The sequence below is a fragment of the Centropristis striata genome, chromosome 6 (assembly GCF_030273125.1).
Source record: "Centropristis striata isolate RG_2023a ecotype Rhode Island chromosome 6, C.striata_1.0, whole genome shotgun sequence".
Classification (NCBI taxonomy): Eukaryota; Metazoa; Chordata; class Actinopteri; order Perciformes; family Serranidae; genus Centropristis; species Centropristis striata.
In genome coordinates, this window is record NC_081522.1 from 41,390,498 (window position 1) to 41,404,525 (window position 14,028).

The window sequence follows — 14,028 nt, forward strand, 5'->3', positions numbered from 1 at the left end:
GGCTGTTGGCTGTTGTGGTATTGTGTATATTTCCATGATTTCACAGTGAGACGAGGCGTCCGGCTCCTTCCTGCTTCACTCTGAGTGAACTTCTATCTGAACACAGATAATAACACACAGGAACACATGTTGGAGTGTTTCTGCTGCTGGCAGACAGACAGAGACACAGAGACACGTCCTCATGTTATAAAACACTTTTACTATAAACTCTCTGGACTCCATGAGTTCACTGTTAGAAATGTCTGTAGAAATGACAGTTAAACTGTCAGATTACATCTGAAATAGGGTGTAAAATTAAAAACTGTATATCACCGTAGTAGAGACTTTTAACAACCGTAAATCAAAGAATACATCAAAACTTTAGTCACACTACAGTCATAAACTGTAGGAAACACAGTTTTGCTCTAAAAATATAACATTTTCATGTAAAAGTTAATGGAGAAATACCACACTGTAAAAAGTCCCGTTGTTTTTACAGAAAAAAACAGTCAGCTGTGGTTACCAGAATAATTCTGTAAAAAATACAGAACATACACATACACATCTTTAGAGAACAACTTGTACATTTTACATCCTAAAACTGTAGTACTTAAAAAAAAAAAACATTTTAAAGTTGTAGATTATAGCGTCCTTTACTGCTAATTTAACTGCTTTTAGACTAATTATTTATGCAAAATGTACATGCAGATTTTGCTGATTGTGCATTGAATACCAGTAAAATTTACAAGTTGTTCTTTTACGTTTGTACAGTATTTTTTGCAGAATTATTCTGGAAACCACAGCTGACAGTTTTTTTCTGTAAAAGCAACATCAGTTGTTTATATTCAGTCTAAATGATAGTTTTGGCTGATTTTTACATTTAAATTTACAGTAGAAAACCAACTTAATGTATTTGTTATGGTGAAGTTCTGGCAACCACAGCTGACGGTATTTTACCGTAAATTAAACTGATTATTTTTTTACAGTGTGCAAACATGTGTAATATGGATATTAGCAAAGAGAATCAAACCCCCGAGCCTCCCAGTGTTACATTTGTATATATTTATCCAAAGCAGACTGTAGAAAGTGAACTTACTGCGCTTATTGTCACTTGGAGTTTATTTTTAGTTATAACTCAATTTCGACCAAAAATGTATTTACTGCAGTTAGACTTGGTGGGACAGAATACGATCACGTGACAAATACTTTATTCCTTTTGTCTCATTTAGAACATTTAAAGCGTCTCCAGCTGATCAAACCACATTATGAAACGTCTGAAACCAGTTAGAGAAGAGACGCTGTGGAGCTGAAACCTGAAACCTGATGTTTGTCTACTAGTGTGTGTGTGTGTGTGTGTGTGTGTGTGTGTGTGTGTGTGTGTTCCGTCTGTGTTTGCAATTTATTTTAATACAATTCAGTCATTTGGCTCCTTTCATCAGTTGATTTACTGAACCATGAGCTGCACCAACAGGACTGACTGTGTGTGTGTGTGTGTGTGTGTGTGTGTGTGTGTGTGTGTGTGTGTGACAGCTGATCTGATCTGGTGTCTAAAGGCTGCGTGATGTCGTGTTTCGTTGGTAAACACACGACTGTCAGAAGATATTTATATAATTATATTATATATATTTATTATATAATTAAATCCACATTTATTATGAGTGGAATCGTCTCAGCAGCTGACGAGGATTTAAACTTTCACAACAAACCCATAAATCAGTGCTGTGATACGAGTTCATCTGCAGAGAGACTCTGAGTTTATTTAAAGGATTAAAACCCTGAAGGTCTGAAAACACACACGGAGGGTTTGGAGAGTTTCTGTTGGCGCTGAATGGATAAAAGGAGAAAAGAAGGAAGTGAAGCGTCAGTTCAGGATAAATAAACTGATTTCTGCTGGCTGCAGGTTGAACAGCAGGAACTTTTATAGTTTTGACTCTCTAATGGACAGAAATCCTCCCAGGAGGACGGAGACAACACATGACAACAAACAGTGGAGAACTTTCAGCACGGTGTTTGTTTCCAATCTTTCAGCTGTAAAAAACAAACTGTCTGAACCAGATGATCTCTGGAACCAAAACTAGATTCTGATTTAATTTAATGTGAGTCTGTTCTCTGTAGTACTGACATAATGAGGCTGTTTCCATATAAATCATACGAGCCGTCCTAGAGGACTTTTGTCAGGACTTTTTTAGTCCCTGTAGAAGAGCAGGGTCTTTATTCTCCCCTATAAACAGCCTGGCTGCTGATTGGATAGAACGCTAAGCAGGATGTGACGTAGTACTGGACGCCACAATAACACGAGACATTTGTAAAAGCCGGTGAAGCAGTGTTGGCAACTTAGAGACTTTGTTGCTAAATTTAGCGACTTTTCAGATCCCCTTAGAGACTATTTTTCAAGAAAGCGACTGGAGACAAATCCAGAGACTTTTTCTGGTGTTATTGGAGACTTTTGGAGACTCGTTCTTACTCTTCTTAACGAGCCGCGGCGGCCGAAGGCTCTTCTAGATGAGCCACGGGGGCCGGAGGCTCTTCTTAATGAGCCGCGAGGACCGGAGGCTCTTCTTAAGGAGCCGTGGGGGCCGGAGGCTCCAATCAACGAACTGCGGGGGCCGGAGGCTCTTCTTAATGAGGCGTGGGGGCCGGAGGCTCTTCTTAACGAGCCTTGGGGGCCGGAGGCTCAAATCAACGAACCGCGGGGGCCGGAGGCTCTTCTTAATGAGACGTGGGGGCCGGAGGCTCTTCTTAACGAGCCGCGAGGGCCGGAGGCTCGTCTTAATGAGCTGCGGGAGCCAGATGCTCTTCTTAACGAGCCGCGGGGGGCGGAGGCTCTTCTTAACGAGCCGCGGGGGGCGGAGGCTCTTCTTAACGAGCCGCGGGGGCCGGAGGCTCTTCTAAATGAGCCACAGGGGCCGGAAGGCTCTTCATAATGAGCCGCGGGGGCCGGAGGCTCTTCTTAACGAGCCACGGGGGCCGGAGGCTTGTTAAGAAGAGTAAGAACAAGTCGAAGCGGCACAGTCCTCCTGCAGCAGTCTCTCCCAGCTGCAGAGCCAGAGGGGATGTTAACCCCTTAGCGTCCAGTCTGCTAATTGCTAACAGGCTAACAGTTAATTGCAATACTTGCAATTTATAATGTGAGTCGAATTTCTGCAGTTATTTTCGTGGAAGTAACATAAAAGTAGAGCAACTCATTCCTCTATAGAGACAGTAATGTTCTATAAGTAACTAATTACTGTCAGCTGAGTGTAACTGGTAGTATAATAACTAGTATATAAAGTATAATAGTAGTAACTGTTGCAGAGTTTTGGTCTGAACTGTTCCTGACGACTTGAAGCTGTTTTCTGTTTTCTCTCTCTGAATCTTCACCATGTGTCTCACATTTTTACTTTCAATATGCAGCTTTTGTGCTGATTTCAACCTCAAATATGGACACCAGGTGTGTGTGTGTGTGTGTGTGTGTGTGTGTGCACTGCTAAAAGGAGTGTCTAAAACCAGATCAAACAGTAAATCTAAAGGTCTAAAACCATATCAAACAGTAAATCTGAGGGAAATGATCTTGCTGCATGGACAGAGAATTTACCTTGACAAGATTTATTAAATTAAGATTATTAAATCTAGAAATAAGCATGTTGAACACTTAAAATAAGAAATGAACTCTTAAAACCAGATTGTGTGAAAGGTAAATTATCTGTCACTCAGATTTAGTGTTTGATCTGGTTTTAGACCTTTTTACAGTGTGAGGAGCAGCATGGCAGTGTGTGTTTGTGCTGTCAATAAGGTGTTGACCTCTGACCTCTGGCTGTTGACTCCCCATGTGTTCTGTAGGATCCTGGCTGAGGTGAAATATATAAATATATTGGCTGGTAGAACCAACGAATCTGATCAAACACCAGCAGGTAAATAAAACCGATATGAAGGTAAATAAAGCCGATATGAAGGTAAATATGAAGGTAAATAAAGGCGATATGAGTAGAGTCTCAGTCTTTATCAGCTCATATCAACCATAAAGTTCATTAATCTGATGAATGATGAACAGTGGAAACAAAACGTCTGCAAACAAATATTCATGTTGGAGAATTATTAAATAAACACAGATTGTCTCTGTCACACAACCAAACATCTCATGGTTCATCTGCTCACACACCAGAGAGGACCAACAGGGACACAACCAGACCTGCAGAGACCTGGTGAGACCTGGTGAGACCTGGTCAGACCTGCAGAGACCTGGTCAGACCAGGTCTCTGCAGGTCCGACCTGTCAGTAGTTTAAATCAGAGAGTGACAGCATATTAAAGCAACCTGCCTGGACAGACTGGAGGGTAGATGTGGTGTTTACTGACCTCATGGGGGAGGAGGAGAGAGAGCTGCTCTGTCTGGAGCTCTGAGGAGTCAACATCCTGTCAGAGGACATCTTTACTGCTGATCAGCACCTGGAACACACACACACACACACATGAAATATCTATTCATGACCACATGTAAAAAGTACATTTTTCTTGTCCAAAGGACATCAACACTGCCAGTGTAATAATGTTGTTCTGTAATCAGGTAGAGCCAACCTCTAGAGTTAACTCCTCTCTGGTTTTCATTAACAACAACATGATCAGCTGTTAGCTGGAACATCAGAGAACAATGAGACATGATTACAGGCTGAACATGCTCATCTCTACAGCAGGATCACTTTTATAGCAGATGAACCAAAGTTCTGATCCAGAGCAGCGATTCTGGAGCTCAGAGTCAGAACACTTCAAAGAGTCTAAATGTATCCTCTTTTACTGGAAAATGAAGAAAACACTGTCACAAAAACAGTCCAACGAGTCAGAAATGATCAGGATAAATACCTCAATGCATTTAAACATTAGAACAGGAGTCTCAAACTGGCGGCCCGCGGGCTAATTGTGGCCCTCGTGATGATATTTTGTGGCCCCCACCTTGATATGAAAGTTTAATGTGAGTTTTATATGAATGGCACTTTACTGTGTTGTGTGTGGAAGGTCCCTTTAATTACTGTTTTTGGTCATTTTGTGTCTTTTTCTAATAATTTTGTCTTTTTTTGGTGATTTTGTTTATTATTTTTAAGAAATTTAGTTTTTTTTCAGTATTTTTGAGTCTGTTTTGGTAATTTTGTGTCTTTTTGGGCCATTTTGTGTGTTTTTGGGGTAATTTTGTGTCTTTTATGCTAATTTTGGGTCATTTTTGTGGGGTTTTTTTTTGTCATTTTGTGTCTTTTTTGGTAATTTTGTGTCTTTTTGGGGTCATTTTGTGGTTTTTTTTTTTTGTCATTTTGTGTCTTTTTTGGTAATTTGTGTCTTTTTTCAGTAATTTTGTGTCTTTTTTTAAATCTTGTGTCTTTTTTGGTCATATTGATACCGCCTCCTGCAGCCCCCAGGTAATTTGAGTTTGAGACCCCTGCATTAGACACACACACACACACTGTGGCCTGTGCAGCCTTATCCACTACAATATCTCCTTATTGATCGGCCTCCAAGCGTTCTATTCTTGTCTTGTCTTTTTTTCCTCCTCAGTAATTTAATTATCAATAAAGCTCAGTGTTTTAAATAGCTGGAGCTGCTGCTGCTGCTGTGCCAGTGGAATAATATTTCTTATCTTCTAATTTGCTGGCCGGCTGCCAGCCAGTGACTCTTCTCTACTTTGAGCTCCGGAGGCTGACGCTCTTAAGTGCCCGCAACTTTATTCTGCCGTTTTATTGATGTATCCCATTTAGATTAGTCCGTTTCCAGCTGCAGCCGCCCCCCCGACCCGGCCCGCCGCTCTCTAATCCTTTTAGTTAATGATATCCTGCAGCGGAGCCTCACAGATTTCATGTTTACTGTGGAGAATAATTAGCAGGTAGTTAGACAGGCAGCCGTCTGCAGCAGCTCTTTACTAGAGTGTGACAGGATCGATAAACAGCAGCACGTCACTGCTTTCTGTCTCTGCCGCAGTGAAGAAGAGATCGCTGTGTTCAGAGATGCAGACGATCTTTTACTGTCTGCTTCGTTACTCTGAAGCTCCTCCAGGTTACGTAACTCTCTGTAAGGAACCGTTTGATAATAAAAAGAGGAGAAACAGGTTTGTTTCTGCCTGAGTCACTGTGATCAACACATCCCCAGACCCATGGTTCTGGTTTTATACCAGTTTATACAGCAGGGGTCTCTAACTCTAATTACCTGGGGGCTGCTGGTAGTATCAAAATGACCAAAAAAAGACACAAAATGACTTAAAAAAAGAGTCAAAATGACCAAAAAAGACACAAAATAATTAAAAAAGACAGAAAATTATTTAAAAGACACAAAATTATAAAATAAAAAAAAGACACAAAATGACCAAAAAAGACACAAAATGACACAAAAACAGTAATTAAAGGGACCTTCCACACACAACACGGTAAAGTGCCATTCATATAAAACTCAAGGTGGGGGCCACAAAATATCGTCACGAGGGCCACAATTGGCCCGCGGGCCGCCAGTTTGAGACCCCTGGTCTACATGACTTCATGTGACTTCAGTCTTTTTATTGTCCTCAATGAGAGTCAAAGCCTCAGACTGACAACAAAGTATCCAGTCAGACTGAACTGATATTAAACATGTTGGATGACAACAACTGCAGGATTTTATCATCAAACACACAAACAACAAGCTGCACTGAGAAACATGTCTTTTTAGGTTATTTTGTGTCTTTAAGTAATTTTGTGTCTTTTTTAAGGAATTTAGTTTTTCTTCATCATTTTGTGTCTTTTTTGGTAATTCTGTCTTTTTTCTGTCATTTTGTGTCTTTTTTTCTGAATGGTTCCATGGTAAACATGGTTCTGAATCAAAAGGAGAAACTTTGGAGCATTATTCCTATAGATTCCTCAGATCTTTTTCGTTTCTCCACTGTGTTCCTAACAGTGATCCCACTACGGCCTTCAGGAAACACTAAAACACTGACGTCCCGCCGGTCGCTGGAACACTAAACCTGTAGTTCTCAACCTTTTTCAGTCGCGACCTCTAATCTAACATGCATGTTGTCTCAGACATTTTTTTCACTGAACACAATCTCACAGTTCAGATCAGACAAATTCAGTTCATATGACGGATTTTGAGAGGAGGAGGAGGAGGAGGAGGAAGAGGAGGAGGTCTGTAGCTGCAGTCTTGGCAGGACTCCTTCAGACCCATTTTAACAGAAAACATCAGAAACTGGAGCTCTAACTGATCCAGAGCCAACAGCTGAGAGTAGAAACATAAAGGAGCTGATAGAACATAGGAGAGTAGAAACATAAAGGAGCTGGTAGAACATAGGAGAGTAGAAACATGAAGGAGCTGATAGAACATAGGAGAGTAGAAACATAAAGGAGCTGGTAGAACATAGAAGAGTAGAAACATAAAGGAGCTGGTATAACATAGAAGACTAGAAATATAAAGGAGCTGGTAGAACATAGAAGAGTAGAACATAAAGGAGCTGGTAGAACATAGGAGAGTAGAAACATAAAGGAGCTGGTAGAACAGAGGAGAGTAGAAACATGAAGGAGCTGATAGAACATAGGAGAGTAGAAACATAAAGGAGCTGGTAGAACATAGAAGAGTAGAAACATAAAGGAGCTGGTATAACATAGAAGACTAGAAATATAAAGGAGCTGGTAGAACATAGAAGAGTAGAAACATAAAGGAGCTGGTAGAACAGAGGAGAGTAGAAACATAAAGGAGCTGGTAGAACATAGAAGAGTAGAAACATAAAAGAGCTGGTAGAACATAGAAGAGTAGAAACATAAAGGAGCTGGTAGAACATAGGAGAGTAGAAACATCAAGGAGCTGGTAGAACATAGAAGAGTAGAAACATAAAGGAGCTGGTAGAACATAGAAGAGTAGAAACATAAAGGAGCTGGTAGAACATAGAAGAGTAGAAACATAAAGGAGCTGGTATAACATAGAAGACTAGAAATATAAAGGAGCTGGTAGAACATAGGAGAGTAGAAACATAAAGGAGCTGGTAGAACAGAGGAGAGTAGAAACATAAAGGAGCTGGTAGAACATAGAAGAGTAGAAACATAAAGGAGCTGGTAGAACATAGAAGAGTAGAAACATGAAGGAGCTGGTAGAACATAGAAGAGTAGAAACATAAAGGAGCTGGTAGAACACAGAAGAGTAGAAACATAAAGGAGCTGGTAGAACATAGAAGAGGAGAAACATAAAGGAGCTGGTAGAACATAGAAGAGTAGAAACATAAAGGAGCTGGTAGAACATAGAAGAGTAGAAACATAAAGGAGCTGGTAGAACATAGAAGAGTAGAAACATAAAGGAGCTGGTAGAACATAGAAGAGTAGAAACATAAAGGAGCTGGTAGAACATAGAAGAGTAGAAACATAAAGGAGCTGGTAGAACATAGAAGAGTAGAAACATAAAGGAGCTGGTAGAACATAGAAGAGTAGAAACATAAAGGAGCTGGTAGAACATAGAAGAGTAGAAACATAAAGGGGCTGGTAGAACATAGAAGAGTAGAAACATGAAGGAGCTGGTAGAACATAGGAGAGTAGAAACATAAAGGAGCTGGTAGAACATAGAAGAGTAGAACATAAAGGAGCTGGTAGAACATAGAACAGGAGAAACATAAAGGAGCTGGTAGAACATAGAAGAGTAGAACATAAAGGAGCTGGTAGAACATAGAAGAGTAGAAAGGATGAAGGAGCTGGTAGAACATAGAAGAGTAGAACATAAAGGAGCTGGTAGAACATAGAAGAGTAGAAACATGAAGGAGCTGGTAGAACAGAGGAGAGTAGAAACATGAAGGAGCTGGTAGAACATAGAAGAGTAGAAACATAAAGGAGCTGGTAGAACATAGAAGAGTAGAAACATAAAGGAGCTGGTAGAACATAGAAGAGTAGAACATAAAGGAGCTGGTAGAACATAGAAGAGCAGAAACATAAAGGAGCTGGTAGAACATAGAAGAGTAGAAACATAAAGGAGCTGGTAGAACATAGAAGAGTAGAAACATAAAGGAGCTGGTAGAACATAGAAGAGTAGAAACATAAAGGAGCTGGTAGAACATAGAAGAGTAGAAACATAAAGGAGCTGGTAGAACATAGAAGAGTAGAACATAAAGGAGCTGGTAGAACATAGAAGAGCAGAAACATAAAGGAGCTGGTAGAACATAGAAGAGTAGAAACATAAAGGAGCTGGTAGAACATAGAAGAGTAGAAACATAAAGAGCTGGTAGAACATAGAAGAGTAGAAACATAAAGGAGCTGGTAGAACATAGAAGAGTAGAAAGGATGAAGGAGCTGGTAGAACATAGAAGAGTAGAAACATAAAGGAGCTGGTAGAACATAGAAGAGTAGAAACATAAAGGAGCTGGTAGAACATAGAAGAGTAGAACATAAAGGAGCTGGTAGAACATAGAAGAGTAGAAACATAAAGGAGCTGGTAGAACATAGAAGAGTAGAAACATAAAGGAGCTGGTAGAACATAGAAGAGTAGAAACATAAAGGAGCTGGTAGAACATAGAAGAGTAGAAACATAAAGGAGCTGGTAGAACAGAGGAGAATAGAAACATAAAGGAGCTGGTAGAACATAGAAGAGTAGAAACATAAAGAAGCTGGTAGAACATAGAAGAGTAGAAACATAAAGGAGCTGGTAGAACATAGAAGAGTAGAAACATAAAGGAGCTGGTAGAACAGAGGATGAAGAGTTATAACCTGTCATTGACCCAGCAGCAGGTTCCATTAGTCCTCTCTCATTAACATAGAGATGGAGAAGAGGACTCTAATCAGCCCTCTAGTCCAGAGCACTTAGAGGGTCACTGGGAGTCGAGGTAAGGACCAACGCTCTAACATCTCTGTCCTCCTGCAGCACTTTAGAGTTCTGGTTCTAGAGAAACACTTTGTCTTCTTAAAGGAACACCGCACCGACAATCATTTGGTTCTTACCACGATAAAAAAACAAAACTTTGTGTCTTTTTTTGGGTGTTTTTTTTTGTCTTTCTGTGTCTTTTTTTTGATGATTTTACGTCTTTTTGTGTCTTTTTTTGTATCTTTTTTGTGTCTTTTTTGTCTTCTTTTGGTCATTTTGTGTCTATTTACATCTTATTTTGGTCACAAAATGACAAAAAAAATGTACAAAAGAGATAAAGTAAAGCTGCCAGCAGTGATGAACTGGCCCGAGCAGAGTGACCTGATGATTATTTGGTTCTTACCAAGATAAAAAAAAAAAAAAAAATTAGATTTAGAAGTGTTAGATCATTTATCTGGTTTTAAGAGTTAATTTCTTATTTTAAGTGTTCAACATGCTTATTTCTAGATTTAATAAAAAACAGAAAAAATAGTCAGAAAAACAGAAAAAAATTAGTCAGAAAAACAAAAAAAAGTCAGAAAAAAAAGTCTGAAAAACAGGGAAAAAATAGTCAGAAAAACAGGAAAATTGTCATTAAAATAAGACATTAAGTCTTAAAACATGATAATTTAAAGCTGCAGAATTTAAAGCTGTGTCATTTAAATGAAGTTTACACAGAGCAGAGAGGAGAGGACAGGAGAGGCTGGAAACATGACAATACTTCAATATGTACAATATGCAAGGAAAACTGTTTTGATAATTTTTTGTCATTTTTTGTCATTTTCTGTCTTTTATTGGTCATTTTGTGTCTTTTTTTTGTGGTCATTTTGTGTCTTTTTTTGTCATTTTCTGTCTTGTTTTTGGTCATTTTGTGTCTTTTTTTGTCATTTTGTGCCTTTTTTTGGTCATTTTGTGTCTTTTTGGTTCTTCATTTTCTGTGAGAGGACAGGACAGGCATGATAATACTGAGAATATGTAGAATATATGGAGAAAACTGTTCAATACAATAAAACAATAAAAAAACACTCATCAGGTAAATTAAACTTGTGTTGTTTCTTTTTGTTCTGGTTTCTGTCACTCTAACTGTGTTTTTCTGCACTAAGACTGTTGGAGTTGTTCTGAATAGAGCTGCAGGACTTGTAGATGATATATATTTTATATTTTATATGTTGCAGGTAAATAAAAGGAGACTGTGAGAGGAAACGAGTGGTCGGGGTTCAGAGGGTTAAACGTCCCAGAGAGCAGGAAACGCTGCAAGTGTTACAGAAATGTGAGTTTCCGAGGCAGCTGTTGGCTCTGACGGCTCCTGGCTAATTTTCTTGCTGGGTGGACATTTCTCTTAATGTCTGGGCTGAAACCGGAGCGTCCCCGCGGCCCCGCGGCCCCCCGGCCCCGCGGCCCCCCGGCCCCCCGGCCCCGTGGCTCCTCGCCGCGCTGCCGCAGAACGCACGCTGAAAGGTAGAACCAGACAAAGAACGTCTGTTCTGAGCTTCAAGTCACCGCCGGCTACAATAACAACTCACTCTGGGCTGGGGGGGGGTGTGTGTGTGTGTGTGTGTGTGTGTGTGTGTGTGTGCGTGTGTGTGTGTGTGTGTGTGTGTGTGTGTGTGTGTGAGTGTGTGTGTGTGTGTTCTTGTACTTCCTACATAGTGAGGACCAGAACAGGTTTTTAACCAACAGAGTGAGGACATTTCAGCCGGTCCTGACTTCTTTAAAGGCTTGTTTGAGGGTTAGGGTTCCATCAGGTTCATGTAAAGGTAACCATGGTAACCATGGATCAGGGTTAGTGTTGGGCCTTTAGCTGTGATGGGGAGGGTCAGTTAAGGGTTTTATATGAACGGAGCTTTACCATGTTGTGTGTGGAAGGTCCCTTTAATTACTCTTTTTTTTGTAATTTTGTGTCTTTTTTAAATAATTTTGTTATGACTGGTTGACTGACTGGTTGACTGACTGGTTGACTGACTGACTGGTTGACTGACTGACTGACTGACTGGTTGACTGACTGACTGGTTGACTGACTGACTGACTGACTGGTTGACTGACTGACTGACTGACTGACTGGTTGACTGGCTGGTTGTTGACTGACTGGTTGACTGACTGGTTGACTGACTGACTGACTGGTTGACTGACTGGTTGACTGACTGGTTGTTGACTGGCTGGTTGACTGGCTGGTTGACTGACTGACTGACTGACTGGTTGCCTGGTGCAGCCAGCAGGGCGTCTCTGTGCTGTGACTCACCGTCTGAGCTCTATAACTGCTCTATAACTGCTCTATAACTGCTCTTTAGCTGCTCTATAACTGCTGTATAACTGCTCTATAACTGCTCTATAACTGCTCTTTAGCTGCTCTATAACTGCTCTATAACTGCTCTATAACTGCTCTATAACTGCTCTATAACTGCTCTTTAGCTGCTCTATAACTGCTCTATAACTGGTTATAAGTCCTCCTCCAGGCCTTTATATAATAATATCCTGCGGTGGAGCAGAACGTCTCAGATTCTGGAGAAAAACCACCAAATGAACACAGAGACTGGAAGCAGCAGAACTCAGAGGTTCAGCCAGGAGAAACCAGTCTCTGTTTGACAAACACAAGAAGTCAAACTGGGAGAAACGAGGGAAACCACTCAGAGTCCTGAGATCAGCTCTGATCAGAGAGATGATCAGACTGACTCAAACATGGAGGTCACTTTCATTCTGTCTGTTCATAAACCAGTTAAACATCTTCACCATGACGTGTTGGTATCATTGTTTTCAGCACAACCTCACCTATAGGACCTGATTATTATTTTTTTTAGTTTGACTACTGGATCAATATTTTGAACACAAAAAACTCCAATTTCTTTTTTACAAAAAACACAAAAACACAAAAATTAAAAAAAAAAACACAAAAAACACAAAATTACAAAAAACACAAAATTACAAAAAACACACAAAAAATAAAAAAACACACAAAGAAACACAAAAAATACAAAAAAACACAGACAAAAAAACAAAGAAACACAAAAAATACAAAAAACACACAAAATTACAAAAAACACACACCAACACATGAAAACACACCAAAACACAGACAAAAAACACAAAGAAACACAATTTTTTTTACAAAAAACACAAAAATAAAAAAAACAACAGAAAAACACACAAAATTACAAAAAACACAAAATACAAAAAAACACAAAAAAACAACAAAAAACACAAAAAATTACAAAAACAAAGAAATACAAAAACACACATAAAACACATAAAACGCATGAAAACAGACAAAAAAACCCCACAAAGAAACACAAAACACACAGAGAAATTACAAAAAACACACAAAACAAATAAACACAAAAGATTGCATAAAAAATGCTGAATGAAACAAATGCTTTTTTTTTTTTTACCTTTGCTGAAAGAGCTGAAGCATTAAATGTGACTGTGACCTGTAGAGTTGAGCTGCAGCAGGAAACATGCTGCTGGTGTTTTACCTCCTGACGTCATGAAGAAGTCCTGACTCCAGAGGGTTAACGTCCTCGTTATAAAACACGTCCCTGATGGTTTGGCTTCATTTCAACACTGACTAAGAACAGAAAGCTTCTCCTGCTGCTCTGAGTTCCTCTCTAACCAGAGACGCTCTGGACTATCAGAGACCACAGAGCTGTCAGAGAGGACGGGAACAAGGCTGCTGGGAACAGGCTGGAAGCATGGTCCCCACATTCCCATCCCACACACACACACACACACACACACACACTGAGTGGGCCGGATCAAAGTGGGTCCTTGTCCCGGGACACAGAGACCCAAAGATAAAGTTCATGCTGCTGTCTGAAGGCTGATCTACATCACTGATGACATTTAGGCCTGTCGCCATAGTAACTACAGCGACTTATCGTTTGATGTATAAAAATGGACACGACAGTTTTTTTCTGGACTCAATATATTGTCGTTTACATCTTTTGTGCTTTTCTGTGTTTAAAGTAAAGCTGTAAATGTTTGCCAGGCAAGCAAAGCTGTTTATATTTCTGATTTTAATAATAAAGTATACAATCCCCACAACCACCGGGGTCTGGCTAAACCCTGTTAGCTTAGCCGCTAATGGGGTTTAGCCAGACCCTGGTCATTGTGGGGATTATCGTTGATCTGATTGGCTAAGAGCTACGTACAGACGCTATGATAGACATTCGTAGCGCCCAATAAACGGCTCTGGAGGATCATAAACCCCGCCTCCTCTACGGAAACATGAGTAGCTGGTCTCCAGACTAGATCCCATTAGT

At 40.0% G+C, this 14,028-nt stretch overlaps 1 protein-coding gene across 1 annotated transcript in view; it reads right to left on the minus strand.

Annotated features, from left to right (window-relative positions):
• The window catches only part of LOC131972871 (protein inscuteable homolog), a 51,773-nt gene extending 38,196 nt beyond the window's left edge, over window positions 1-13,577 (minus strand). The window contains exons 1-2 of the mRNA XM_059334643.1: window positions 13,159-13,577; window positions 4,313-4,402 (exon numbers count right to left, since the gene is read on the minus strand). Coding sequence (XP_059190626.1) covers window positions 4,313-4,383 — 71 coding nt within the window. The 5' untranslated portion in view covers window positions 4,384-4,402; window positions 13,159-13,577. The remainder of the gene's footprint in view (window positions 1-4,312; window positions 4,403-13,158) is intronic.
• Between the last annotated feature and the right edge of the window lie 451 nt (window positions 13,578-14,028).